General features: G+C 37.9%; 1 protein-coding gene across 3 annotated transcripts in view; it reads right to left on the reverse strand.

The window, feature by feature from the left end:
• Window positions 1–2,067: 2,067 nt before the first annotated feature.
• The window catches only part of SPICE1 (spindle and centriole associated protein 1), a 63,378-nt gene continuing 38,087 nt past the window's right edge, over window positions 2,068–27,358 (reverse strand). The window contains exons 8-18 of one of the 3 annotated variants that reach the window (XM_090276687.1): window positions 25,836–25,978; window positions 25,499–25,636; window positions 24,872–25,137; window positions 22,150–22,281; window positions 16,115–16,259; window positions 14,988–15,212; window positions 9,870–10,360; window positions 7,568–7,778; window positions 5,400–5,502; window positions 4,365–4,452; window positions 2,068–3,156 (exon numbers count right to left, since the gene is read on the reverse strand). In XM_090276687.1, coding sequence (XP_090132813.1) covers window positions 3,103–3,156; window positions 4,365–4,452; window positions 5,400–5,502; window positions 7,568–7,778; window positions 9,870–10,360; window positions 14,988–15,212; window positions 16,115–16,259; window positions 22,150–22,281; window positions 24,872–25,137; window positions 25,499–25,636; window positions 25,836–25,978 — 1,996 coding nt within the window. In that variant the 3' untranslated portion in view covers window positions 2,068–3,102. Of the gene's footprint in view, window positions 3,157–4,364; window positions 4,453–5,399; window positions 5,503–5,696; window positions 5,767–7,567; window positions 7,779–9,869; window positions 10,361–14,987; window positions 15,213–16,114; window positions 16,260–22,149; window positions 22,282–24,871; window positions 25,138–25,498; window positions 25,637–25,835; window positions 25,979–27,358 lie in introns of those variants that run through there. The other 2 variants (XM_090276697.1, XM_090276706.1) reach the window with 2 other exon arrangements.

Genomic DNA, 27,358 nt, shown 5'->3' on the forward strand with positions numbered 1-27,358 from the left:
TATTTCCTATAAGTCAGAGGAAGTCCAATTAATTATTTAAAAAAGAGCTTCAAGTCCTGGTTTTACTTCTTCCCAGTATTCTGACATGAGGCAACTTCCTTCACCTCTAGGGCTCAATTTTCTCATGCATAATGGGGGTGGGTGGCATTTAATGTCTACCTCAAAGGTTTACTGTAAGATTTTTAAAAAATCATCTGTTTCTTTCTTTCTTTTTAGAGAGGGGAAGGGAGGGAGAAGGAGGGAGAGAAACAACATCAATGTGTGGTTGCTTCTCACACACCCCCAACTGGGGGGGGGGGCAGCCTGGCTTGCAACCCAGGCATGTGCCCTGACTGGGAATCAAACCAAGGACCCTTTGGTTCGCAGGCTGGCACTCAATCCACTAAGCTGCATCAGCCAGGGCTTTACCATAAGATTTAAATGAAATAATGGGGATACTGCAGCTTAGCACAGGGCCTGCCACAATAATGGCTCAATAAAGGAAAGCGATTATTATTATGGTGCTTCCATACCACACACATTGTAGGACAGCTGCAGAGTACTGGCTTTGGAGAAAGACTGCCTGTGTTACCATTCTAGTGCCACCACTCCCTGGCTGTGTGACCTTGAGAGAGCACTTACCTCCTTGCTCCTCCTCTGTGAAATAAGGATAGTAGTACCTACCCACATAAAGGTGTCATGAAGTCATTTAAAGTTGCTAAAAGAGTGCCTGGCACTTAGTAAAGAGTAAATTATTATTAAATTCTGCTAACCCAAGTTATTTCACTCTAGAGTGTAGGAATGATTGTATCACAACTGTGGACTTCATTATTGACCTAGTTTTTCTCCCAAGCTACCATTTGGAGAACTATAAATTTTATTAGTCAGGTAGGTGATTAGCAGCTTTCTATTGTATATTGGAGAAGTCATATGGTATCCAAGACCTTGAGTCTAAACAATAGAAAAACAAGTAATCTGACTTTGGAATCTTAAAAGTAAATATAACCGTAGTAAGTACATCTCAGTCAAATACTGCAGTTTACCCCTCTGCAATATTATAGGTCAATGTTTTCCAACTTTGAACATGCAACAGAATCACAAAAAGAACTTATTAAAACAGACACCAGAATTTCTGAACAACAGATTTAGAGTAGGGCACAAGAATTTTCATTTCCAACAATTACCTCAGGTGATGCTCATGCTGCTGAATGGGGTTCAGACTTTGAGACCCACTGATACAGTTTGCTCTGAAAACTGGTAAAGAGACTTTTTAATAATTTAACTAATAAAAACAAGTATGGACCAATTTATGATTAGGCGACAATAAATATCTTTGTAATGATGGTTCCAAACTTGGCTGCACACTGGAACCATCTTAGGAAGTTTTCAAAAATACTCATGTTTGTATCTTGCCCTCAAATACTCTAATTTACTTGGTATGTATCAGGATTTGGGCATTAGGAATTTTAGATGACGCTAATGGGAGTTGAAGTTGAGAAGCACTATTGTAGAAGACCTAAGAAAGAAAGGCTCTTTACATCTTGTATTCTTGGAGTTTTTAAACCTGCTTTTGTAGTAAAAAAAACAACATTAACAAGATGGACACTTAAACATCGTCCCACAGGTTGCCAGTGAGCTAGTGGTAAAAGTTTTTTGCAATGGTTCTCAACTCTGGCTTCACATTAAATCACTTTGAGCTTTTAAAAATAGCATGTCAAGACCTCAACAAGCCCCTCAGGTAGTCAATTTGGCATTTTTTAAATGCTCCCAAAGTTGAGAATCATGGCTTTTGAGGTTTACAGGAATATAAGGAAAATAATAATAATAATAAAGAGTCAGCCAGTTGGAGAACAATAAGGAAAATGAATGTCAAAAGAATTCATTCACAAATCAGGCAGATAATCTTACATTTCAGTAATATAAGGAATAGCTCTAAATTGGTTTATATTCCAGAGAGGGACGGTATTTATTAAATAACAAGTTTCAAAAAGTTCAATACAGATGGAAGAATCTGCAAAAATGCAAATGGATACAGATGAGTTTATGTAAATAAAATCAGTGATACCAGAAGAAAATAATATTATTTTTTAGCCACTGAAACAATGAAGAGGCCCAAAAGAAAGCTGCATTGGACACTTACTAGAACAGTGACTTACAACTGTGGGAGAAGGGAAAATGTTACCTGACAAAGTTCCCAAACAAATAGTTTCAATGTGCTTCTAACACCCCATAACCATCTCAGTTAGGTTGAGAATTCCCATTATACAGCCAAGGGTCAGAGATCATTCAAAAACCAAGTTTAAAATAGAAACCAATGTTTGAAAGTCAAACAGATGCCTTGAGGAAAGACCTATTCTGAATGCTTAGTAGATTCAGGGCTGGGAAAATTGATAGCAACATTTTATATTCAATTCTGTTTCAAACACTAAATATACCAATCAATCAATGTCACTGCACTTAGACATTTGAGCTCTATGATCATTATTTATTTTATGCACATTACCATTATTGATGACACTTTCACATTTAAAGACTGTATAAGAATTTTACAATATATACAACCACTCTTACCTGCTGACACAAATATAAACAATCACTCTCATGCCTACTTTTTAAAGCTGTACATTCCACTTGATGGAAAAAGTAATGGACTACAGTGACTTTCCCAAAATAAAAAACCAAACAGAGTGTTAAATTTTTCTGAAATCCAGACTTTAATCACACAAAGGCATTCTATTTTAAGTTATATGCAAAGCAACTCAGTTCTTCAGAAAAATAAAATAAAATAGATCAATGTTTAAGATATACTAGACAAAAAAAATCCTGAATAAAAGTAATAATATATTACTCAAAAAAAGTTTAAAATACTTATGAAATATTAGAATATGAAACTTTAATTTTCTTATAGCCAAAATTTTATTTACAGGAGATTGCAGGTTGGTTAACTGATGGAAATCTATTTGAAAGTTCAAAAATAAAATAATTGTTTTATTTCTTTGTTCTACAAGATCTTTGTAGTTTTATTTGAAAAAAGGACATAAAAACTAGAAAACAAGAACAGGGAAAGGGGAATAGAAGCTCAAGAATATACTACTGAGAAGAAGCTGTAAAACTTGACCTCACTTATGACACATGGGTAGAAAGAGCAAACCAGCCTTCTTCATTTTGTTTCTCAATCTGTTGAAACAAAGAGGCAAAAAGGATTTAGAAACTAATCATAACCATGAGTCCGTGCAAGTACACAGAATCGAAGTTATCTTATGCCACTGAATGGTACTGAAAAAGTAAATTGCTAGGGGCAATTTTTATTCTCTAACGGAGACACTCCCAAATAACTAATTCCCTGGTCAACAGGTATCCTTGTTGATGTCGGAGAACTAATTTTTTAAAAAATGATAAATCCAGTATTTTATGTAAATCATAGGTACAACTTTTAAAAAGTAACAGTTATTTAATGTTGTAAATGAAATTTGTGACTAAATTCCAGAAACAGAGAGCACATTGTATAAAATAGCTTACTTTAAAGCATTTTTAAAACATGGTAAAACAGCAAAGGTCAAATCTTCTAGTGTTGGACAATTGGGATATCTAAGCTCATCAATTAATTTGGACTGTAAATACTTGATGTTTATTGAAACACTATTTGATCCAATTACTGAAGTTATTAATAAGAACAGCAAAGATTTCCCCTATATCAGAAGTTGTTAGCTCAAGTTTTCAGATGTAATGTTTGTTATTTTAAAGATATCCTCACAATTTGCTATGACCAAACACTCAGAGGAACTATATTTTGCTTTATTACCAACACACAAAAATGCCTTGTGCAAAAATTTTGGATATATTGTAAGATGCTTAGTTTCTATACAATTCTACAGTAAATAAGAACACATGAAAAATATGTAAGGCATTTATTTACCCTTTGTGCCATAGCTCTGTAACCAGTAGCACCTCAGATATGGCACAATGGGGTCACAGAAAGTGATGGGCCCCAGGGCTCTGACAACCCCGAGCCCCACCCGGCCACAGCATGGACAGAGGGGAACCAATATCCCGGTATACCTACAACACATTTAAGGCACATGTCTGTGTCCTGCCACATTATTTGGGAAGATCTCCATGAAACTAATAATTTCTAATCTTTAAGGATTGTTAAAATCCTATTGAATTTTATCTTATTCCTTAGTTACCCTAGAAAACAAAAGAAGTATGTGGTCTTTTTGTTTTCCTAATGAAGGTGAATTAATATTGCTTTACTTATGAAAATTTTATCTCATCTTTAAGATTAACAAAAATAATAATTAAGAATAAAAATCACTAAAATAGCCACCTTCCACCCTCACCCTCCAGCCCCTAAACACATTTCACAATTACATTTTATCATATACCTTTGCTCTTGAATTAACAGGTGTGACTTGCCCACTTCCTGACGTGGCATTTAATGGAGAACAAGAATTACTAGTAGCCCCTGAAGACCTATTTGTGAGGAATAAGAGAGAGAATAATCTATCATTATTAACCTTCAGAAATCATATAAGACTGACAAGTCTCAATAATGTCAAGAGCTTGAAAAATTATGGCTGACTTAGGTCCAAATGAGGTAAATTATTTGCAACGTATTTCCACCAACTTAAGTCTTTTGAAAAATTAACAGACTTTCCTTTTTTTAAGAGTAATTTTAGATTTACAAAAAGATTGAATGTAAAGTACGAAGAGTCACAATACAGTCCTCAACCCCTCCCCCCCTACCCAGTATCAGTGTGGTACATTTGTTACAACTGACGAGATAATACTGATACATTATTATTAACTAAATCTATTGTTTACATTAGGGTACATGCATTGTGTTATACATTCTATGGGTTCTGACAAATGTATAATATGTATCTACCATTACACTATCACACTAATAAGTTTTTAACATTGAAGGGGAAAAAAAGGATGTGAAGGGTGAAGAAGAAGGCCCAGGGAGTGGAAGAGTAAGGAGACCTGCAGCAGTGCAGTGTAACAAACAGTAGGTGTGCAGTGGAGACGGAAAGCCAGGCAGGTACATCCCCAGAATCACCACTTACCGACATGTAATCCACACAGGCAAACCACACAATTAGCTCTATGAGCTTCAGTCTCTTTATTATAAAGGAGGAAAATACTAGCGGTGAATTTACTCATCCTGTCATATATTATCTCCAAATTTTGTAACCCATAACGCATTATATATGTGCTGTTATCCCATTTTTGTTTTCAGTAGCCAACCCATGCTTCCTACGCCTCTTCTTCGCCCTCCCTCAACTACTTTATTTTCTTTACACCAGTGAATCTGAACCTAAGCCAGATATCATGCACTTCCTGTTTTCACGAAGAGTAACACACATACCATGTTCTTGATTTTTCTTTTTAAGTAACTATTCACATTGTAACCCTACCTTCTTGTATTTATTCCACTGGTAGGAGAGACAGTACTGCATTTTGAGCTTTCTGGAGCTTCTGCTCCTGGAATAGATACCTCAATTGTCCTCTTTCCTCCGTCTAAAATATAAAAATAAATATTAGTTCATTACCTTTCACTAATATAAAAACATAAAATTTAACTTGATTTCTGCCTTACTGAAAATTTTACATTATAAATTTTGGGGTCCTGTCTATATTTTTATCACTATGGCCCACAGATAGACTTGAAGGATTTTTTTTTAATGAGCTGTGAGACAAGAAACTTTAGTTACTAGTGTCAATTCAATAGCATGCCAGTTCATAGAGAGCCAGAATCTTCAGACAAGTGGTACCATGTCAGATCTAGAAGTGAAAAACAGGTATTAAGAGCTACCCCTAAAGAATTTGAGATTTCTGTCAAAAGTAACTTATCTGAATTTTTCAAAAACAAAACACAAAAAACTGAAGTCATTCAGTAAAACTTTAAATCTTCTAATCTATTACATTATTACTATTATTTAAATAGGAGGGGAAAGTTGGCTCAAGAGCTCACATGGCCAATGGCAATAATGATGTATATTTTCACTATTTCAGAAGTAGGTCATCAATCAACCAATATTTACTAAGTATCTACTAATGAAATGTTTTATGTCCATCCCAGTCAGTTTCACAGAGGCTCCCATGAATACTGAAAACCAGTGATTTCTGGGCTTTTAAGGGTAATGAACGCCTGTTTACATATTCCTAAGTTCCCCTTAACAACAACAGGTTTTATAGCATATGATTTATTTTTATTTTATAATTATAGTCCACAGTGGTTTCTGTGAAACCAAGACTTAAGAAAAGAATATCTTAAAAGCTATAACCACTGAAATGATGAGAATAGTCACAAATTTACCAATTTGCTTTGGAACGTAGGACAAACAACATAACCTATTTACATCTCAGTTTACTTATTTATCAAACAGGTATGATATCGGCTCCATCTACTCTCAGGGTGTGTTGAGGACTAAGTAATATAAATAAAAATATTTTTACCTTAAGAACTATTAAAACAGAAGATGTCTTATTTAATCACAAAATTATTCTTAAGAGTAATCTGCTTTATTTTTCTTCATTGTTCCTAGCACTAACTGACATTATCTCATATATTTGTTTGCTTATTTGTTTATGACCTGCTTCCCAAGTTGAATACTAAAGTAGTTAAGTTGGGCAGGGACTAGTGCTGTCTGATGCAGTATCCCATACCCAGAGCATGGCAGGCATGTAGCAGGTGTACACACTTATTGAGTGATTTAATTTATTCATTCTAATTAGAACTTGCATCTAGACTTAGTGACTATGAAGAACAGTAAACGAAGCTGTCATCTGAAGAAGCCTAAAAAAAAGAGGAAGGGCCCTGGGAAAACGTTTTCCAGTAATTTCTGAAAGTATCTGCATTCTGGGTCTATAGTTTCAAAAAGGAAATAACTTTTAACTGAGAAAAGTCTTATTGGCAGATCCCTTAAAGGAAGCCTGCTTCAGTTAGCCAGAGGACAAATTAACCTTTCTACAGCCCAAATGCCTGAGCGCCTGAGGGAACACACCACCGAGCTTTCTACACCTGACAGAACCCTCCCTTATACTGAGCCAGTCAGTCTCTTTTCAGCCTTCATGGAGCTCTGTCCTTGAGGATCTTAATAATTCAAGGTTTGGCTAAAGAACAATTTGAGATCTACTTTGTTTCATCAGTACCTTTAGAATTCCCTCTAGCTTTTCACATTCCTAAAGGTAAAAATAGTTTAACTTACAAATTAATGTTTGAATGATTTCAACAGAATAACTTGTAATTTGTTAATGAAATTCTAAATCATAATTTTGATGCTTGTATTTTATGCAGCATATGTCCCAAGTAAACCATATACTGTAATGAGTCCCATTTCCACTTAAGAGTAACTTCAGAACCGAGACACTGAAGATTACTGCAGCACCATGGGATCATTTTCTAACAGGAGACTGGCCTTCCGTTTTATCTCTGTCATTTATTCTGTGATTTAGTCTGTTTCTTTCTACAAAAAATTGAAGGCACTGAAATATATGTTCTCTGAGATTTCTTTCAGTTCAATATATATCAATACTTGCAAAATCAAGAAAGTTAAAATTTCTTAGCTTTTAAACTCTCTACCTTTTGCATCATGAATTTGTGACCAATCAGTCCAAGCTCTGAGAGGTGACTGACTCAGTGACAGTGGTGGAGAGGAAGGATTCAAACCAACAAGTTTCTGCTGCTCTATTAACTGCAAGAGTTTTCCACGAGCCTCCATACTCTGCCGGTTCAGTTCTGCAATCCGTTCCTCCATGCTACTTGGTGTTAGAGGCTGTGCTGCTGGAAAAGTCTTTAAAAAAATAAGGGCACAGATTCCATATTAAAAATAATCCAAACAATTCTGACTTTTTGTAAACATAAACTCTTGCACTAAGAGTGAGCAAGTTAATACAGCCCTTGCTGTGTGCAAACTAGAATGGTGGATAAACAACAGAATTCACAAGTCACTTAACTGAAAAACTGGGACTAAAACAGGGATAATAATCCTTCTAATATTGGTGCCACGTAAATCCTATAGTCCCTCTGTCCATGGAGAGTGTCTGTGGGACAAAGCTTTCCTATATCTCTTAGTGTTTGTTGAAATTCACAAAAGTTCACAGGAGCAAAGACTATTTATTTCTAGAGACCTGGCTTCTAAGTAACACATATGCAAGATCTGGGTTCTGAATTGCAATATACAAAAGGGTCTGCTGTAGTTGAAAGACATAATTCTATAATTATAATCTTCAAACATACACCATAAATTATTTGGTAAAGATTTATAGAACTCTTATCACTCCTTCCAATCATATGCTAGCCTTTCCAGGTCACTTTTGGCCTAAGATATATATATGACTCAACAGTTGGTGACTGGAAAGGAATACAAGAGGGGGAAAAAATAGTTACCCAAGGAATATAACATGTTTAATTTGAAAATTCCTGAAATATGTGTGTCATTCTCAATTATTTCATTTAGCTAAATATGTCCCTTTGGAGGGAAAAAAACAATCTCCAAAAGAAATCAGTAATTTGTAGCTTATGCCTATTAGTTTAAAAAGAAATAAGCAAAACATATGTTAAAGGTCACTTTGCAATCCTGATAACAAAAAGGGCAGTGATAGATTGTCCTCTCTAGCCTGGTCTATATACTAATTAGAAAAGGAGGCAAACTCAACTTTCAACTCTGCTGCCTTTTTTTAAAAGTTGCCTGTTTCAAATAATCTTTAAAGCTCTGCAAACATGGAAGTGTTTCAAATGACTCAAAATTGAGGCAGTTTATACTTACATACATCTGTCCTGAAGGCTACTGCCCACTTCTAATACTCCTCTCTAGTCCTCTTCTGTCAGTCCCTTCTGCCATACCCATCTTGCCTTATTGCCCATTAGCCAGTGCTGACAGGCATGGCCCTTATCCCCACACCTTACTATCCCCCATCTCCTAATCTTCTCTTAGAAGTGCTTGATCCATCCCTGGCAAAGTCCTTATGGATGCAATCACCCCTGGAACTCCTAACCCAAGATGCTTGCCAGCTCCTTCCCACTGCTCTCTGTCCTGTCCCCTCTCAGAAGCCTGACAGGAGCCACTGTAGCTCATAAAGAAGTAAAAGGAAACTTCTCCCATCACTGGGACCTGCGTGAGGATGAAGGTTATAAATTCTCCCCAGTTGGAGCTTAGGATCCCTCTTCACCCCACAAATGAGGAAATGAAAGTTTACGTTACCAGGTTAGCTCACAGTTTAAGTTACAAAATTACTGCACCATAATATGTAGACTTTTGCTACACAAAGTAAAAAATCCTTGGACCAGTATCATTTGGGAACTTACCAGAAATGCACAGGGCCTACCTCAGACCTACTCAATCAGAAAAAGCCTTTTAGCAAGATCCCCAGCTGATTCATATGTACAACACATTAAAGTCTGAGTTTAAAAATCCTCTAAAATCATTTCTAAAGGAAAATGCATTATGAGTCCTAAAAAATTAACTACTTATGAACTAAGGGCTGACTATACACAATTCTTTTTTATGAGTCTCTTTAAGAATAAAAATGCTTTCAATTAAAATGTAGTTGTGTGGCAAATTTTTAAGTCATATTAACTCCACATGTTATATTTAAAACTTCAATACTAGCTTAATTTTGGCTCTGTTACACATTTTACCTTTATCCTATTTTCCCTATTCATTCCTCCTTTTTTATTTTATATTGTCCTCTGTTGTTGTATGTGAGATATAAACTGACAAATAACTTCTACTTATTTGGTAATAAGGACATGACAAAGCATAAGCCAACTAGTAGCAATCTCAAAGAGAACCAGGATCACTTTTGGAAAGAAGTCCCTGAAGATGCTCCAGTAAGGTACTGAAATTCCTACGTGTCCATGTCAGTCCTTAACTGGTACTCACAGCAGTCATGTTGCTCAGGTGACTTGTCTCCTGTTTGTTTAACACCCGAAGTCCATCCCCTTGCTCTCCCCCTGGCCCAATAATATTATTCAGATGGGCCTTGATGGCTGAATTCTGCAGTGTCAATTCAGCAATTCGTGCCACGATGTCCTTTCTTTGTGTTAATGCCTCCTTTGTTCTAAGCTGTTGCCCATCCCCCAATACTGGGGGCTCTTCTGAGAATGCGGGGTTCCTAGGTTGCTGAGTGTTTGAGTGGGAATTGCACAGGGGCTGTGAGAGGTTAACAAAAGGAGCCTGGGTTTTGTTCTCCAAATCTTCTCCCATGTGAGACACCCTCCACCTCTGAGTGAAGAGATGACTCTCTTCACTTGAATTCTGAATGTCTGGGCTAGTCGGAAAGGTCTTCTTTTCCCAATTTTGGTCCTTCTCAATTACTTCCACAGTTGGAGGAATTCGTGGAGCAGGACGAGTTTGAACAGTCCTCCTCAATGCTGTAGATAAAATTTTAAAACAACAAACATGCATTATTTAGCCATAGATTGGCACTACACTCATCTCATTAGCCCAGCATGGCAAAGAAGCATTTCGACACAAGGATTTGGCTTCTAAAGGTCTAAATCATTTTAGCAGGAAATATACCTGCCATGCTGCCTCTAACAATCAAGTGCAGAGACATTGATATTCTTTAAATCTTTATCAGTATCCTTGTGAAAAACCATCTGCCAAATTCACATTTTAACATGTATATTAACTCATATATGAGAATCTTGGGGGTGGGAACAGTATAGATAATAATGCAAACTGAGCATGGTCAGAAAAGGCATCTCTGAAGAAGTAAAATTTTAAAATAATTACATTGTGGCAAAAAGTAGAGCAAAGAACATTACAGGGAGAGAACAACATATGTTAAGGCCTCAGAACAGGAAAAAGCAAAGAAGAAAGGCCATTCCAGCTGTGGCATAGCAATCAGGGAAAACTGGAAAAATATGAGATTGGAGAGGTGTGCAGGGTTCACTTCTTGCAGAGCTTTTTAAGCCATGTTTTGAATTTTCTAGTTTAATCCAAGAGCAATGAGACCTGGACAAGGTTAGGCAATGACTAAATTTACATTTCTTAAATGCTGTGAATAATTGGAAGATCCAGGAATGGAAGAGACCAGTAAGCAGCTGTGGTAATCTAGAAGAAGGATGATGGCAGCTTTGAATAAGGTATTATTGCTAGAAAGCTGGAGAGAAGTAGATAAATTTGAGAAGCATTTTGGCAGTAGAACTGAAATGATAAACTACCAGTTGTAAGAGAAACACGCATTCAAGACGGTGTGCACAATGGAATGGGCAGTGATGTAGTCACTGAGATGAAGAACATTAAAAAAAAAAAAAAAAAAAAAAAGAACATTGAGGGAAGGTTGATTATCAAGAGTTCAGTTTTTTCGACTTCCGGCCAAGATGGAGACATAGACAGACACGTTGCGTCTCCCTCCACAACGAAGAAGGAATACAACTACCTCAAAACTAGAAACAATCAGAAGTTCCAGAAAATCAAACTGCATGGAAGTCCAGCAAACAAACATATAAAGAAATACTCACCTAGACAGGTAGGAGGGGCAGAGCCGGGGCAGAGAGGATGCAGTGTGGTGGTGGCAGCAGCAGCAGCAGCAGCAGCGGGAGGCCAGCAGAAAGGGCAGTAACACATTTTAAAAAGTCAGGAGGGACACTTGGAGAGCATTCCCAGCTCCTTACCAGACCTCACAGCTCACGGTTCCAGCACCGGGGAAAATCAAGCCTCATTGCTTCTGACTGTGCAGACCAGTGGGGCTTGGGGTGGAAGCAAAAACCACTCGTTTAAAGGGCCCTCACGGTCCTAGGGCAGCAGCTAGAGGGGTGCCAGTTCGGTGCAGAAGTGGGAGAGGTACCTGGAAAACGGGCGAGTGCTGGGCAGGCGGCATTGTTCCCTCTCAGACCCTTCCCCACATACAGTGCCACAAGAGGTAAAACAGGTCGCCCTGTACTGACGAATCCCTAAGGCTCCGCCCCTTACAATGTAACAGGAGCGACAGCTCTACCTGGGACACAGAGGCAAACAAACACAGGAGCCTGTCAGAATGAGAAAACAGAGAAGTATGGCCCAAAGGGGGGAACGGATCTAGGTTCTAGTGGGAGAACTAAGTAATGAGGAGATAGCCAACCTAAAAGATGATGAGTTCAAAACACTGGTGATAAATATGCTCACAGATGTGACAAATATGCTTAAGTATGGCAAATGCAGAAAGGAAGAAGTGAAGACTATGCTAAATGAAACAAATAAAAATACACACAAAGCCAATGGTGAAGAAAAGGAAACCAGGGTTCAAATCAATGATTTGGAACATAAGGAAGAAAAAAAGTCAACAAGTACAGAATGAGAAAACAAAAATTGAAAAAAGTGAGGAAAGGCTTGGAAACTTCTGGGACAACTTTAAACATGCCAACATCTGAATGATAGGGGTGCCAGAAGGAGATGAGGAAGAACAAGAAACTGAAAGCTCATGTGAAAAAATAATGAAGGAAAACTTCCCAAATTTGGAGAAGGAAATAAACATACAAGTCCAGGAAGCACAGAGAGTCCCAAACAAGTTAGACCCAAAGAGGACCACACCAAGACACATCATCATTAAAATGCCAAAGGTTCAAGATAAAGAGAGAATCTTAAGAGCAGCAAAAGAAAAGCAGAGTTACATAAGACTATCACCTAATTTCACAAAAGAAACTTTGCAGGCAAGAAAGGGCTGTCAAGAAGTATTCAATGTGATGAAAAGCAAGGACCTACAACCAAGACTACTCTATCCAGCAAAGCTATCATTTAGAATGGAAGGTCAGATGAAGTGCTTCCCAGACAAGGTACCACTAAAGGAGTTCATCATCACCAAGCTATATTATATGAAATGTTAAAGGGACTTATTTAAGAAAAAGAAGACCAAAACTATGAATACTAAAATGACAACAAACTCACAACTATCAAGAACAAAATCTACTAAATAAAAACAAAAACTAAGCAAACCAGAATAGGAACAGAATCATAGGTATGGGGATCATTTGGAGGGTTATCAGCTGAGAGGGGGAAGGGGAAGAAATGGGGAAATGGTGCAGAGACTGAGAAGCATAATTGGTTGGTACAAAATAGACAGGGGGAAGTTAAAAATAATATAGGAAAGAGTGAAGCCAAAGAACTTATATGCACGACCAATGGACATGAACTAAGGGGAGTGGGATTGCTGGAGGGAAGGGGGTATATGGCATAGGGGAGCAAAGGGAAAAGAAATTGGGACTACTGTAAAAACATAATCAATAAAATACATTTTAAAAAATGAAATGAAAGCTATAGGTCCAGAAAAATGTACATGTGGACAAGTAGATATAATTTTCTAAACAATGAAGCAGTCCATGGAACTTCTGAAGACCATCCACGAACTCCAAGTTAGGATATGTGAGCTAAGGGCCCTTTTGCTCTCTAAGCATCATCTTGGTAGCTGGCAAGTGCAAGCACCTTAGGAAAGGTGGCAAAAAGGGAGCCAAGAATGCTCTGGCCAATGGGCTCAATTAGAGCATTGACCCATACACCAAAAAAGTTGTGGGTTCAATGCCCAATCCAGGTACATACCTAGGTCGTGGGTTTGATTCCTGGTCTAGGCACATATGGGAGACAACTGATCAATGTTTCTCCCCTTCTCCCCCACCCCAACTTTCCTCTCTCTCTAAAATCAACAAGCATATCCAAGAAGAAGGTGGTCGATCCTAGAAAAATTGGTTTGATGTGAAAGCATCAGCTATATTCAATATAAAAAGTATTGGTAAAACACTAGTCATGCAAACTCAAGGAACCAAAATCACATCTGGCATTCTCAAGAGTCGTGTTTCTGAAGTAAGTCTAGCTGGTCTGCAGAATGATGAAATTGCATTTAGAAAATCCAAGCTAATTACTGAGGACATTCAGGGCAAAAACCGCCTAATGTCCATGGCATGGATCTTATCCACGAAAAATGTGCTCTGTGGTCATAAAATGGCAGACCATGACTGAAGTTCGTGTTGTTATCTAGACTACCAGTGGTTATTTGGTTCATCTACTCTGTGTTGGTTTTACTAAAAAATGCAATAATCAGATTTGGAAGACCTCTTATGCTCAGCATCAACAGGTCTGCCAAATCCCAAAGAAGGTTGATGGAAATCATGACCCGAGAGGTGCAGACAAATGACTTGAAAGAAGTGGTCAATAAACTGATTCCAGATAGCATTGGAAAAGACAGAAAAGGCTTGCTAATCTATTCATCCGCTTCACAATGTATTTGTCAGAAAAGTGAAAATGCTGAAGAAGCCCCAAATTTGAATTGAGAGAACTCAAGGAGCTTCACGGTGAAGGCAGCAGTTTTCTGGAAAAGCTACTGGGGCTGAGACAGGTGCTAGAGTTGAACAAGCTGATGGATGTGAGCCCCCAGTCCAAGAATCTGTTTAAAATTTAATGGTGACAAATAAAAAATCATATTTGTCATTTAAAAATAAGAATCTGTAAGCTAGGTATTAACAATAATTGTTCAAAATTTTATTTAAAACTATATACTGCAAAAGAGACTCTAAAGCAATCTTTAATTGTCCATAGACTTTAATTACAAATTTCCCTCAACTGAATGAGCTAAAAAGTTTTGATGAGAAAGAGGTTAATAACCAGACCTGACTTACAAAATCTTTAAGGTCACCGTTCTCACCTTTCTTTGGTTAAACTTTCATTACTCTTTTGAGAATAATCTCCTCTTGTTTCTTACCTGTTCCTATGCTCCTGGACCGTAGGGACAAACAGGATTCCCCCTACTCCATGTTTTAATGCTAAGAGCTTTAGTCCCTTAATTGGGGCATAATATTTATAATTTCTTTTTTTCTAATGGAACATATATATAATGAAATTCAATGTCATATTTCACCATCGGTACAACACACATAATGTAAACCACCAATCCTCCTTCAGCTTAAAGGAAATATATATAATCAATATCTTTTTAAGTTCTGTTTATCAGGTAATAATGAACACAACAGATTACAGATATAAAGCATAAAAACAACTATCATATAACTTTAAAAGAAGCCTGCTTACCATCCTGCAGAGGAGAGAATTCTGAGTTGCTCTTCTGCCTGGGTGGTGTTAATAACACAGCCGGCTCAAATATATGTGCTTGAAAATTGCTGGCCAGATTCACACTATCTTGGGGGTTTGGCACCTGTGATAGTTTAATAGGCAAGTCTTCCTGTGGGAATTCAAGCACTTCTTCCCCTCTGAACATCAATGGCATGGAGACATTAGCATTTACAACTGACCCCTCTAAAGAAGATGAGAGATTATTAGTACTTAAAGGAACTATGAGTGCATTCAGGTATATGTATTTAAATGCATTTCCATAGAAAGCAAAAATCAGTTGGCCTGTAAAAGCATTCACTTTTTAGGCCACAATCTTCTTTCAGCAGTAAGTCACAGGCAGAGTTCCTGTGGGGCCAGTGCTGGGAAGAAGTAGCTGTTTTTGAGAAAAGCACTGAAGGCCTCTAGCCCATGAAGACCTGCCCTAGCCACGGAGTTTATCTCATGCAAGTCATATTGTGGTCAGTCACTTCTTAGAATCCCTCCCTAGAATACACTCCTTAAAATACTTTCCACACAGATATACTCATCAAAGTAAAAAACATGAAAAAACCTAAGAATCCTATTCAGCCTATGTCATATGATGGCACATGAGGTGAAAAAATGGTTTTCAAAACATTACCCAAGATAAATAAAAGTTAAGAATTTCTAAAGTTCAGGGTTTTGTTTTATTTTGTTTTGTTTTTTTCCAAGACCATGTCTTTTCCGCCTGAGCCTGGAGCACAGTGATTAAAAGTACTGGCACTAAGTACGCCCCACTGGTCTAGGACACTAGTTATGTTCCTTTCTATTTGTGTGACTTTGTTAAGTCACCAATCCTTGTTAAGCCTTAGTTTTCTCATCTAAAAAATGGGATAACAATAACATCTACCTCATTCGACTACTATGATGATTAAACGAGATAATACATGTAAAGCACTTTAAAAGTATCTGGCATAGAGCAAGTATCCAATCAATATTAGTGGCAATTATAGCAGTGACAATGCTGTATGTGCATAAACAGTCAATAACCCCATATAAGTTTACAGTTTTGTTTGTTTACTCTATAAGTATTTTAATGCCAACTGGGGGTAATAAGACCCACTGACCTGGATTATCCATAATTCTATTCGTGGCTCCCCTTTCCGTTGCCAGACTTTCTTTGTTGTTATTTATAACAGGACAGCTCTTAATGGCATGTGTGAGTGATATAAGTTGCTCATCTGTTGTGACCATATACTGCCGAAGTCTTGCCTAGAGAAAAAAGAACGAAATAACATTACTGGCACATCAGACATCAAATCATCACCTGGATTTGTATAACTATATCATTATTTTAAATACTCCAGGAATTTCTGACTTTCATTCAAGTACTAAAACAATACGTTCATAAGAATACATAATTATAAATATATTAGAATTCCATGATAAAGGAATTGATAAATAATTCATAGAATATTATTAATGAATATATACACTGCTATAACAATAAGAATTAACCTTTTATAGGGCTTTGGACTCACAAAACCTTTTATATAGATGATATTGACTGACTCTCAAGCTAACCCAAGAGACAGTTTAGCAGCTGGGGAAAACTAAACAGAATATTACACAGGCCCTGGCTGCTGTGGCTCAATGGACTGAGCGTCGGCCTGCGAGCCAAGTGTCGTTGGTTCGACTCCCAGTCAGGGCACATGACTAGGTTGCACGTCAGGTCCCCAGTTGGGGACGCAAGTGAGAGGCAACCATACAGTGATGTTTCTCTTCCTCTCATTCTCCTTTCCCCTCTCTCTAAAAATAAATAAATAAATAAACAAACAAATAAATAAATATTTTTTAAAAAAGAATATTACACAGGCATTTAAATGATAAACATAAACTAAAAACATTTATGGTCATATATATAAAATAATGTGAAAAAATACATATATACACAATTTATCTCCAAGACACAGACATTTCATCAAATGTGATCAGAAGTCAGAAATATTATTAGTAGGACTATTGAATGAAGTATACTGAACATTTTTATATCAGTCTAAATTTTTCGCAAACTCCTCACTCATATATCCAGTGATATATATATATATATATATATATATATATATATATTTCTATCTAAAGAGAGGCTTCTCAAACTTAAAATGTACAAAGCCAAACTTCTCCTGAACATCCTGCCTCATCAGTAACAGCAGTGCACCCTTCTGACTGCGCAGTCCAAAACTTTGTGTTTGCCCTTTACTCTTGTTCTCTTACACCCTCTCCTTTACCCCATATCCAAGCCATCAGCAAATCATATTTATTGCCTTCAAAATATATCCAGAATTTGGTCACTTTTCACAACCTCTTCCACTTCTAACCTAGACCAGGCTGCCATGTCACACCTGCAGTTTACTCCTATACTGTTCTCAGCTAGGTTGAGGCACCTGGGGCAACAGAGTGAACCCACAGGGGCACCACAGGACCTTTTAAATTTTCAAGGGAAACACAGATGTTCAATATCTGTCCAGTACCAGTGAACTATGAGCTTGAGGCAGTTCACAGATTCTACGTTAGATCAAGATATATTCTTTTTGATGATGTCCTATCATCACAAAGCTGGGTTTTAGTAGTTATACTATAAAGCAATACCGCATAAAAATAATTGTGGAACGGAAATAAGAATGATGGTGTCCAATATGATTCCAAGCTTTCAGAAGCTCTGCAGTGCCCAACAGGCATACATATTCCATTAGTAAATAACTGTGGTTATTTAATCATGAATTAAAAAATGTGACTCTTCCTATCAATTTACATGTATCATTTTTTTCAAACAGCATCTAAGTTGTTAAGACATAAATGCTTATTGCTGGAACCTAACTACTCAAAAAATGGAACTGTTGGGTATTTCTTTCGGCCTAGAGGTGTCTTGAGACACTGAGGGCACCATAAACCAAGAAAGGGCAGTGATCTCTGATCTGGTATTAACATACTAGCCCAAACTGATCCTCTTAAAATCTATATAAGATCATGTCTTTTCTCTACTCAAAACCCTTCAGTGGTCTCCCATCTCACTCAGTGTAACAGCCTAAGTCCTTAGCCAGCCTATAGGGCCCCATGGACCAGGCTTATCTGCTCTGGTATCCTACTACTCTCTCTTTCCCACATTCCACCCCTACCACACTGGTCTCCTTGGGGTTTCTGAGCTCAACACCCATACTCCCACCTCAAGACCTTTGCAGTTGTTCCTCTGCTCTGCTGCTCAGCCCAGCTATCTGCATGCTTGCTTCCTCGCTCCTCCAGGTTTTCACTCAAATGTCACCCCCTCAGGTAGGCACGGCCCATTCCATTTACAACTTCCCATCAGAGGCACTTCCTATGCCTCTTATCTGCTTTATTTTTCTTTATAGTACCTATCACCATCATCATTAAACCTATAATATACTTCACTTTTTCTTCTTTTTTTAAGATTTATTTAGAACATAAGCTCCATGAGGGCAAAGATTTCTTTTTTGTTCACTACTGTATTTCTTGTATCTGGAATAGTGCCAGGCCCATGTAGGTGCTCAGTAAAAATTTGTTGAACAAATAGTAAATTTTAAAACTGCCCATCTTCCCAGGAGAATTGACAATGTATGTTCACTAAAATATTTGCACATGAATGTTCATAGCAGCGTTATTCATTCATAATATATAAAAAGTGGAAACAATTCAAATGTCCATCAACTAAAGGATGGATAAGCAAAATATATTATCACCATATAATCAAATATTATTGGGTGATTAAAAAAGATGAAATGCTGATACATGCTACAACATGTATGAACCTTGAAAACATTATGCTAAGTTAAAGAAGTCAGACACAAAAGACCACATATTGCACGATTCTCTTTATATTAAATATCCCAACTAGGCAAATATATAGGAACATAAAGTAGATTTGTGGTTGCCAGGAGCTGGAAGGAGGAGAGAACAGAAGGTGACTGCTAATGGGGTTTCTCTTTGTGGTGGTAAAAATGTTCTGAAATTAAATAATGATGCTGGTGCACAACTCTGTGAATACACTAAAACTCATCAAGTTGTACTCTTTAGAAGGGTGAATTAAATGGTATATAAACCATACATCGATTTTTTAAACCTGCATGATTTATATCTACTGTCCATTTACACAAACACAACTTATCTGCTAACTATTGTTTTTATAGTCTCTTTTGGCTGATAAATGAAAGTTGTAATAACTACCATTTGAGAACAAAAAGAGAAACAAAAATGTCTCTGTCCTCAGGCACCTCACAGTTTTGACGACAGGTGCATATGTATGTGTAACACAATTTGGTAAGTACAATGAGAGCAATATCTAGAGAGTATCAAAAGTGCACAAAGGGCTGGTCAGCCAAGATGGAGGCACAGACAGACACGCTGCGTCTCCCTTCACAACTAAGAAGAAATACAACTACCTCAAAACTAGAGACAACTAGAAGTTCCAGAAAATCAAACTGCTTGGAAGTCCAGCAAACAAAGATATAAAGAAGAAATACTCATCCAGAAAGGTAGGAGGGGCGGAGCCGGGGTAGAGGACACAGTGTGGTGGTGGCAGCAGCGGCAGCAGTGGCAGGCTGGCAGAAAGCACAGTTACATGTTTTAAAAAGTCAGGAGGGAACCTGTGGAGTGTTCCCAGCTCCTCACCAGACTGCGCAGCTCACCATCCCAGAACCGGGGAATATCAAGTCTCATTGCTTCTGACTGTGCAAACCAGTGGGGGTGGGATGGAGGCAGAGACTGCTAGTCTCTCAGCAGAGTCTGCTTGTTGAAAGGGCCCCCACCATCCTAGAACATCCGCAGACCCACCCACTCTGGGAACAACGGCCAGGGCAACAGCTAGAGGGGCGCCAGTCCCATACGGAAGTGGGAGAAGTGCCTGAAAAGGGGGCAAGTGTTGGGCAAACGGCATCGTTCCCACTCAGACCCCTCCCCCACATACAGCGCCACAATGTGGTGAAACAGGTCACCCTGTACTGACGAATCCCTAAGGCTCTGCCCCTTACAACATAACAGGAGCGACAACTCTACCTGGGACACGGAGGCAAACAAACACAGAATCCTGTAAGAGGATGAGACAGAGAAGTATGGCCCAAAAGAAGGAACGGATCAAGGTTGCAGTGGGAGAACTAAGAGACAAGGAGACAGCCAACCTAACAGATGAAGATTTCAAAAGATTGGTGATAAGGACACTCACAGGCTTGACAGATATGCTTGAGTACGGCAAACGCATAAGAGAAGAAGTGAGGGCTATGCTAAGTGAAACAAAAGAAAAGCCACACAAAACCAATGGTGAAGGGAAGAAAACTGGGGTTCAAATCAATGATTTAGAACATAAGGAAAATAAAAACAGTCAACCAGTGCAGAGTGAGGAAACAAGAATTGAAAAAAATGAGTAGAGGCTTGGGAACCTCTGGGACAACTTTAAACATGCCAACATCCATATCACAGTGGTGCCAGAAGGAGAAGAGGAAGAGCAAGAAATTTAAAACTTAAGTGAAAAAATAATGGAGGAAAACTTCCCAAATTTTGTGAAGGAAATAGACATACAAGTCCAGGAAGCACAGAGAGTCCTGGGCAAGCTGAACCCAGAGGGGACCACACCAAGACACATCATGACTAAAAAGCCAAAGGTGAAAGACAAATAGAGAATCCTAAAGGCAGCAAGAAAGAAGCAGAGAGTTGCCTACAAAGGGGTGCCTAGATGCCTATAAGACTATCAGCTGATTTCTCAAAAGACACTTTGCTAGCAAGAAGGGGCTGGCAAGCAGTATTCAATGTGATGAAAAGCGAGGACCTTCAACCAGGATTACTCTATCCAGCAAAGCTATCATTTGGAATGGAAGGACAGATGAAGTGCTTCCCAGACAAGGTGAAGCTAAAGGAGTTTATCATCACCAAGCCATTATTATATGAAATGTCAAAGGGACTTAAGAAAAAGAAGATCAAAACTATGAACACTAAAATGACAACAAACTCACAACTATCAACAACTGAATCTAAAAAATAAAAACAAAATCCAATTAAGCAAACCAGAATAGGAATAGAATCATATGTATGGGGATCATTTGGAGGGTTATCAGCTGGGATAGGGAAGGGGGAGAAATGGGGAAATGGTGCAGGGATTAAGAAGCATAATCGGTTGGTACTAAATAGACAGGGGGAAGTTAAGAATAATATAGGAAAGTGTGAAGTCAAAGAACTTATATGCACGACCCATGGACATGAACTAAGGGGTGTGGGATTGTTGGAGGGAAAGAGGGTACGGGGCAGAGGGGAGCAAAGGGAAATAAAATTGGAAATACTGTAACAACACAATCAATAAAATATACTTTTAAAAAGTGCACAAAGAAAGAATATTAAATGCAGCATGGAGGCAGGAAGGTTCTCTAGATGAAATACTGTATACATCTTTTTAAAAAGGAGTGATTAGCCAGACAAGTGGCAAAGAAAACTCATCCAAGAAATATGAAGTCCTATAAACAACTTTAAATGACATATGATTGCAGAAGGGTTCCTCAAATTCTATCCTCTACTGTTTTGAAATTTAAAGTAACTATAATAACACTCATTAAAAAATAGAACCAGAGACATGGAAACAAGCAACAGACTGACAGTGGCCAGAGGGGATGTGGGGGAGGGTGAAGGGGTGTAAGAAAGGAAAGGGTCTAATCAAGGAACTAGTATAATGACCTGTGGACATAGACTGTGGGAGAGGGGTGGGGATGGGCAGTGTAGGGGAGAGAAACGGGGAAAATGGAACAACTTTAATAAAACAACAATAAAAAAAGAAATGGAAGATATCACTCATTAACATTAAATAAACTACTATAACATTGATAGTTATTTAAATGTAGATTCTGTATTTCTCAATATTTAGTATGTCTCTTAAATACAGTAATAATAAGTCTATTCTATACACCTCTTGTAGTACAAATTTCTACAATACTACTTCCAACATATAATAGATGGTCAATAAAAACTACCGTTGATGATAATAAAGAAGTATAAATAATCATGTTAACACAACTAAACCAAAGGCAAACAGAAGAAAGCTAATACATTCTTGAAGATGTTTTATACTGTACAACTAAACACAGAAAAGTTTGGGATCTGATCTGAGTACCTGGGTAGCAGTATTTTCTTCTCTAAGAAGCAGAATTTCAGCTGTCAGAGCATCAATGAGTTCTCGATGATCACCTAATATTTGCTCCAGTTTCTGCCTTGTCTCTACTTCTTTACGCAGTTGAAGCTCACTCTATCAAAAGAAAAAAAAATCAAATAAACTCCCAGTAATAGCATCACATGTTGAAAACTAAAAGTTTCTACTCAAAGTTGTCAAAGAAGAGAATACTGACAAAGTATATATTATGTGACAGTAATTAGATTTCAGTATTTTTATTAAAAGGTTTATATTTCATTAAAATGTGCTGCTTTATCCTCTTCCATTTTTTAAGTAGAACACAATAAACAGAATGGTATGTAAACTTAATCACTACAATTTTGTAGAAGGAAGTACATATACATATTGCTTGAATATACGTAGACCATCTCTAGAAGGACACATGGGTGTCTGGTAATGATAGTTGGCTACAAGGAAGCAAACAGGTTAAATGGAAGTTAGGGGTGGGAACTAGATTTTTTCATCATACACCCTTCTGTATCTTTGACTTTCATAGCATGTGAATATATCACCAATTTGAGAATTAAGTCTGTTGATACATGATTTAAAATAAATGACAGGTTTAAATGGTTGACCTTTGTAAAGCAAGTGATTAGCTAAAACAGTACATGCTTCTAAGCCTGTAATACTTTCAGACAGAGCAATATGCACTCCTGGAGTCCTGACTTGAGAGTAGAAGAATGTTAAGACTTTCATAACTCTGACACTACAATAAATCTTTCACTAAAGGTGTGTGGCTCAGCTTCTGTGCCCTGAAGGGCAGACTGTAGGTCAACCTAAAGGTTCCTTGTGTGAGCTCCAACAAAGCAAACCTAAAAATCATATGTGATCATTTGCTGCTCTTGTTGTGTTTATGCAAACGAACAGGATAAATTAAAACTGGACTTAATGCAGTCCCTTTAATGACAAGGAGGGTAATCTTAAGGAGAAAAATTGTGAACAAGGAAAATCACAATGCTCAGTGGTAGACTATAAAGTAGTGCAGCTGTCTTTAAAGTTTATTTTCATTTGAAAGTTAAAATAAGTCTGTGACATCATCAAAGATGCTTAATTTATACGCAAGAAGAATGTCAAATACCTTGCAACTGGATGTCTTTCCAATAAGACAGCCTCACAGATTTAAAGACTGGTTTGTGGGCTATGTTGCATAAATTAACATGTGTGTTCTGTTTTCATAGGGCATAAGCCTACGATCTCATTACCTGAGTGATTGTCTGTACATATAGGCCTCACTTAATCCTGTCTGCATCACTGCCTCCTGAGATTCAATGGTTTGGCTGAACTAAGTGGTTGGGTTGGGGAAGTATGGGGTGGTCTGAGGGCTTCAGTTTAAAACTGGTTTCTCTTTTCTATCCTAATGGGCCCAGAGGTAAAAATATTCCTCTCAGCCCAAACTAAGTTTAGTGCGCAAAAGGGCTCTGGACAGGTGTGACGTGCCTTGTGCATCTTCCTCCAAAGAAGCCTTTTTTTTCCTAATGTAGGACATTGGAAAATTAATTCCTGCCTTTTGTCTAGTGATTATGGATTGAATGATGCCTTTTAACCCTGTTGCCAAATCTGTTGCCCCTGGAATATAAGAATGCCAGCTTGTTAAACTGAGCATGCCATTGCCTGGGGACAGACAATTGACCTGGAGTCTGCAAGATCCTTCCCCATGTGAAGGCCACCCTTCTCTCCACACTCCCACTCTTATTAGGGATTTCTGGACCCAAGGGTAGGTAGGACAATGACCATGTCCAGCTTGAAGCAGCTAGAGGAGCACGAGGCCTTCGCCCATTGTCCTTTATAAGATTATAAAGTTTCTTAAGTCTGAGAGGGGGGAATTGTTAAAGAGTAGGGGTCCCCCGCCAAAATATAAATAATTAAATAGAAAAGAAAAAGAAAAGGCAATTTTACAAAGACAGTGCCAGAGAAATTGAAACCTCTGAATTATAGAGGTGAATCAACTTTATTAATAAAATTTCCTCAAATATCTTTATATTTTATGTTTAACAAATTTAATACATAAAAATAGTTCAATAGATTACTTTAAAAGATGAACTGCATAGCTAACTCTAATTCTACAGCATTCCAAGGACTGATTATTATTCACAAATGAATGAAAGAAACAATCTTTGCTTGTCTTATAGATTATTTCACAACAATAAAATGTCCCCACTAAGATGCTAAAGCAAAGCCCAAGTTACCAGTCACAAAGATAACAGGGAGAATTTTCCCAGTCTGGGTCTACAGATACCAGGCATGCTGCTCTCCAAACTGAACTAAAGCTGGAGTAGGAAGCAGAGGAAAGCAGTAGAATGAGGACACATTTAGTAGTTCTATTTAATCTGTAACTGCAGAACAATAATACTCAATATGAGCACAAGACCTTTTATTTATAGTGAATTTACTTTCCTAATTATATTTTACTAAAGCTCACATTAAAATCAACATCACTTACCTGAGCATGTACCTACATGCTAGATGATATGTGAATCAGAATGGAGAGGGAAATTCAGAGGGTACCTTTGCTGCAGATAATCTAAAACTGAGGTATTCTAAGGAAAGCTATTAAAACTTGACTATACTTTATTTGGAAGTTGCAACCAATTAAGTATAGACGAAAAATCCCACACCTTTCCTGCAGCACTCTGAAGAGGAGACTCTAATAACCTCATGCTCTTACCTCTTTCAGGTACCGAACCAGGCGACAGAGGGAGCTCACCAGCGACAGAGTGAAGCCTGTAAGACCCTGACTGCTCTGTGGCTCCTTGACCTCACGTCCTGTTGACCGTTCATACTCTTCCATTTCATGTTCCACTTCATGTATCATGTGTTTGAGGACATCCAGGCTGGGATTATTGCTATTTGATAAGTCTGTGGAGGCTGTACTAGCTGATAACATATTTTTCCTCTGCTTCAAAGGAGCACGCAACTCCGGTTTTCTTTTCACTAACAATGACAGAAATCACTCTATTTCAAGATCAGGAAAATTATAATAGAAAACTACTATAAAAACCTTTGGCTGTTGTTCACAGTTTAGAAAGGTTTTTACAGAAGTTACCACCATTTTCTCAAAAAAATCTACACAGTTTAAGTCAGGTTTACTCTATCTATAAGGAATATACTAGAATCATTGTTCTACAGAGTTACATGGGATAAAAGGAGGTATTTCTTAGCTACCACACAACAAAGTCTCACTTAGCTAGATCCAACTGCATGAATTTAAAGGAAAAACATTTACTAAGACATTAAAATAGTCCTATGAAGTTACATGTTTAATAATTCATCTTTGTAAATTAAGGAACTAAACCTTTATTCAACAGCTGTTTTTGCTTCCTTGGGTTCAGCACTTGTCCCACAACATAGCTCAAATCTACAGACTCAGTGGATTCTTCAGGCTGAACCCTGGTGTGGATTCTCTTGACAGCACTGGTAGCATTCAGAGCAGCTAAAACAAAGAATATTTCCAAAAGTACTTCAGGTAAAAAGAAAGGTTTAAACCATTTCAACTGGCAAATCAATCAGTATCTTACTCAGACTAAAACAGTCAAAACTCAAATAATTCCTTTAAAAATTACTGTGTTCAAGAAATAACATAATAAAGTAAGCTATTACTCTGTGAGAAATAATACAATGGGAAAATATACCTTTTTTTTCAACTGATGGAGAGGCAGATGTTGGAGTTCCTGGAGAGCTTCTTATTTGTGACTGTGTTGTTATTTTCTGCTGAATATCAGTCCACAGTTTATTAATTAACTCAGAATTATCTTCCTTTAGCTGGAGAAGAAACCTATAAATTATGGGGCAACAGTTATATTAGAATTAAAAAGTGCTCCCATTTAGACTGTTCAACTGTTTACATGTTTGATTTGAAGAAACTTTTCAAAATTCATAATCAAAGAAAAAGTCTGTTTTGCTTCAACTTATAAGACAGAGGGTTAAAATGCCAGTCTCCTTAGTGTTAGGTGGAATCATTCCATCTCTTTCCCAGTCCCCAGACTATATTGGCTCCTAAAGCAGGGCCATTTTGCCTATTCTGAAGTGGTATGGGTCCCTCTTCCCCTCTCTTTCTCTACGAAAAGTACATCGCTTGGTTCCTTTTGGTTTTTCTCTCCTACTAAGAAGCCTGTTCTCATGTGAGAGGATAGTTAAGAAGCTAGGAAAATTCCTGGGCAAGTGGAGTAAAGAAACTGAGACAAGAAAATTATTAAGCAAGGCCAAACAATCTGAACAATTAACAGCCAGCTGGTGAGTCACAAGACCTTATCTCTCCTAATCAAGGACACCTGAGAGCATAACCAGAGACTACATAGCTTAAATATCCTGGTCTTGGAAACAGAAAACAGAGACCCAATTAATGTCACTTGTGCCAGCTAAACCCAAGGACAGATTAAGTCAGGGGAACAAATAACAAAAAACCCATTACAAGCCAGACAGATCAAGATAAAAGTAAAACAATAAAACAGACCACAAAATAATCCCACCCACCCCCATAAGCTGATTTTAATGCATCAGCATATGAAAAATGCACCTGAAAAGATGATGAATATTCAGCTGAAACCCTCTCCCCTAAGATTCTTGCCCACAGGGAAAAAAAAGATGAAAAATCCTCAGGACAAAGACTCGGGGCAATCTCACTCTGGAGTACACCCATGCCCCTTCCTCCTAGACTCTAAGGGTCCCCACAAGATTTGCAACTAGGGGAGCAATGGGCAGCAGCAGCTCACCCTAGGTTTACCCCCAATCCTGTCTCCAAGGCCCCCCTTTCTCTGACTTCCCAGTGAGATAACAGCAGCCCTAATTTGGCTCACTCCTTTCTTGTAACGTTTCCAGGGAGCCAAAGCGGAGCATTGTGTAGGCTCTCTGCTGTTACTCTTCTGTTGCTTCTTCTATCCAAAGTCGTTCCTTCGTTTGTCCCCACCTTTAATAAACATCCTCTCAAAATCACCTGGACTCATGTTGTGAAATCTTTCCTACATTAAGTCAAGAATCCACACAATACAGGCCCACCTGAGGCAGACCCGCTCTGGCCGGTCCCTGTTTGGTAACACTCAGAGCACTGTCTCTGCTCATCACCAAAGTAAAGTGACTGGAGCAGACTCTGCCTCTGTGTTGAGGAGCAGAGAGAGGGAGTGGAAAAAAGAGCTGTAGTGTAGAAAATTAGAGAGCT

Source organism: Furipterus horrens, unplaced genomic scaffold (genome assembly GCF_987537825.1).
Source record: "Furipterus horrens unplaced genomic scaffold, mFurHor1.1.pri manual_scaffold_1, whole genome shotgun sequence".
NCBI lineage: Eukaryota > Metazoa > Chordata > Mammalia > Chiroptera > Furipteridae > Furipterus > Furipterus horrens.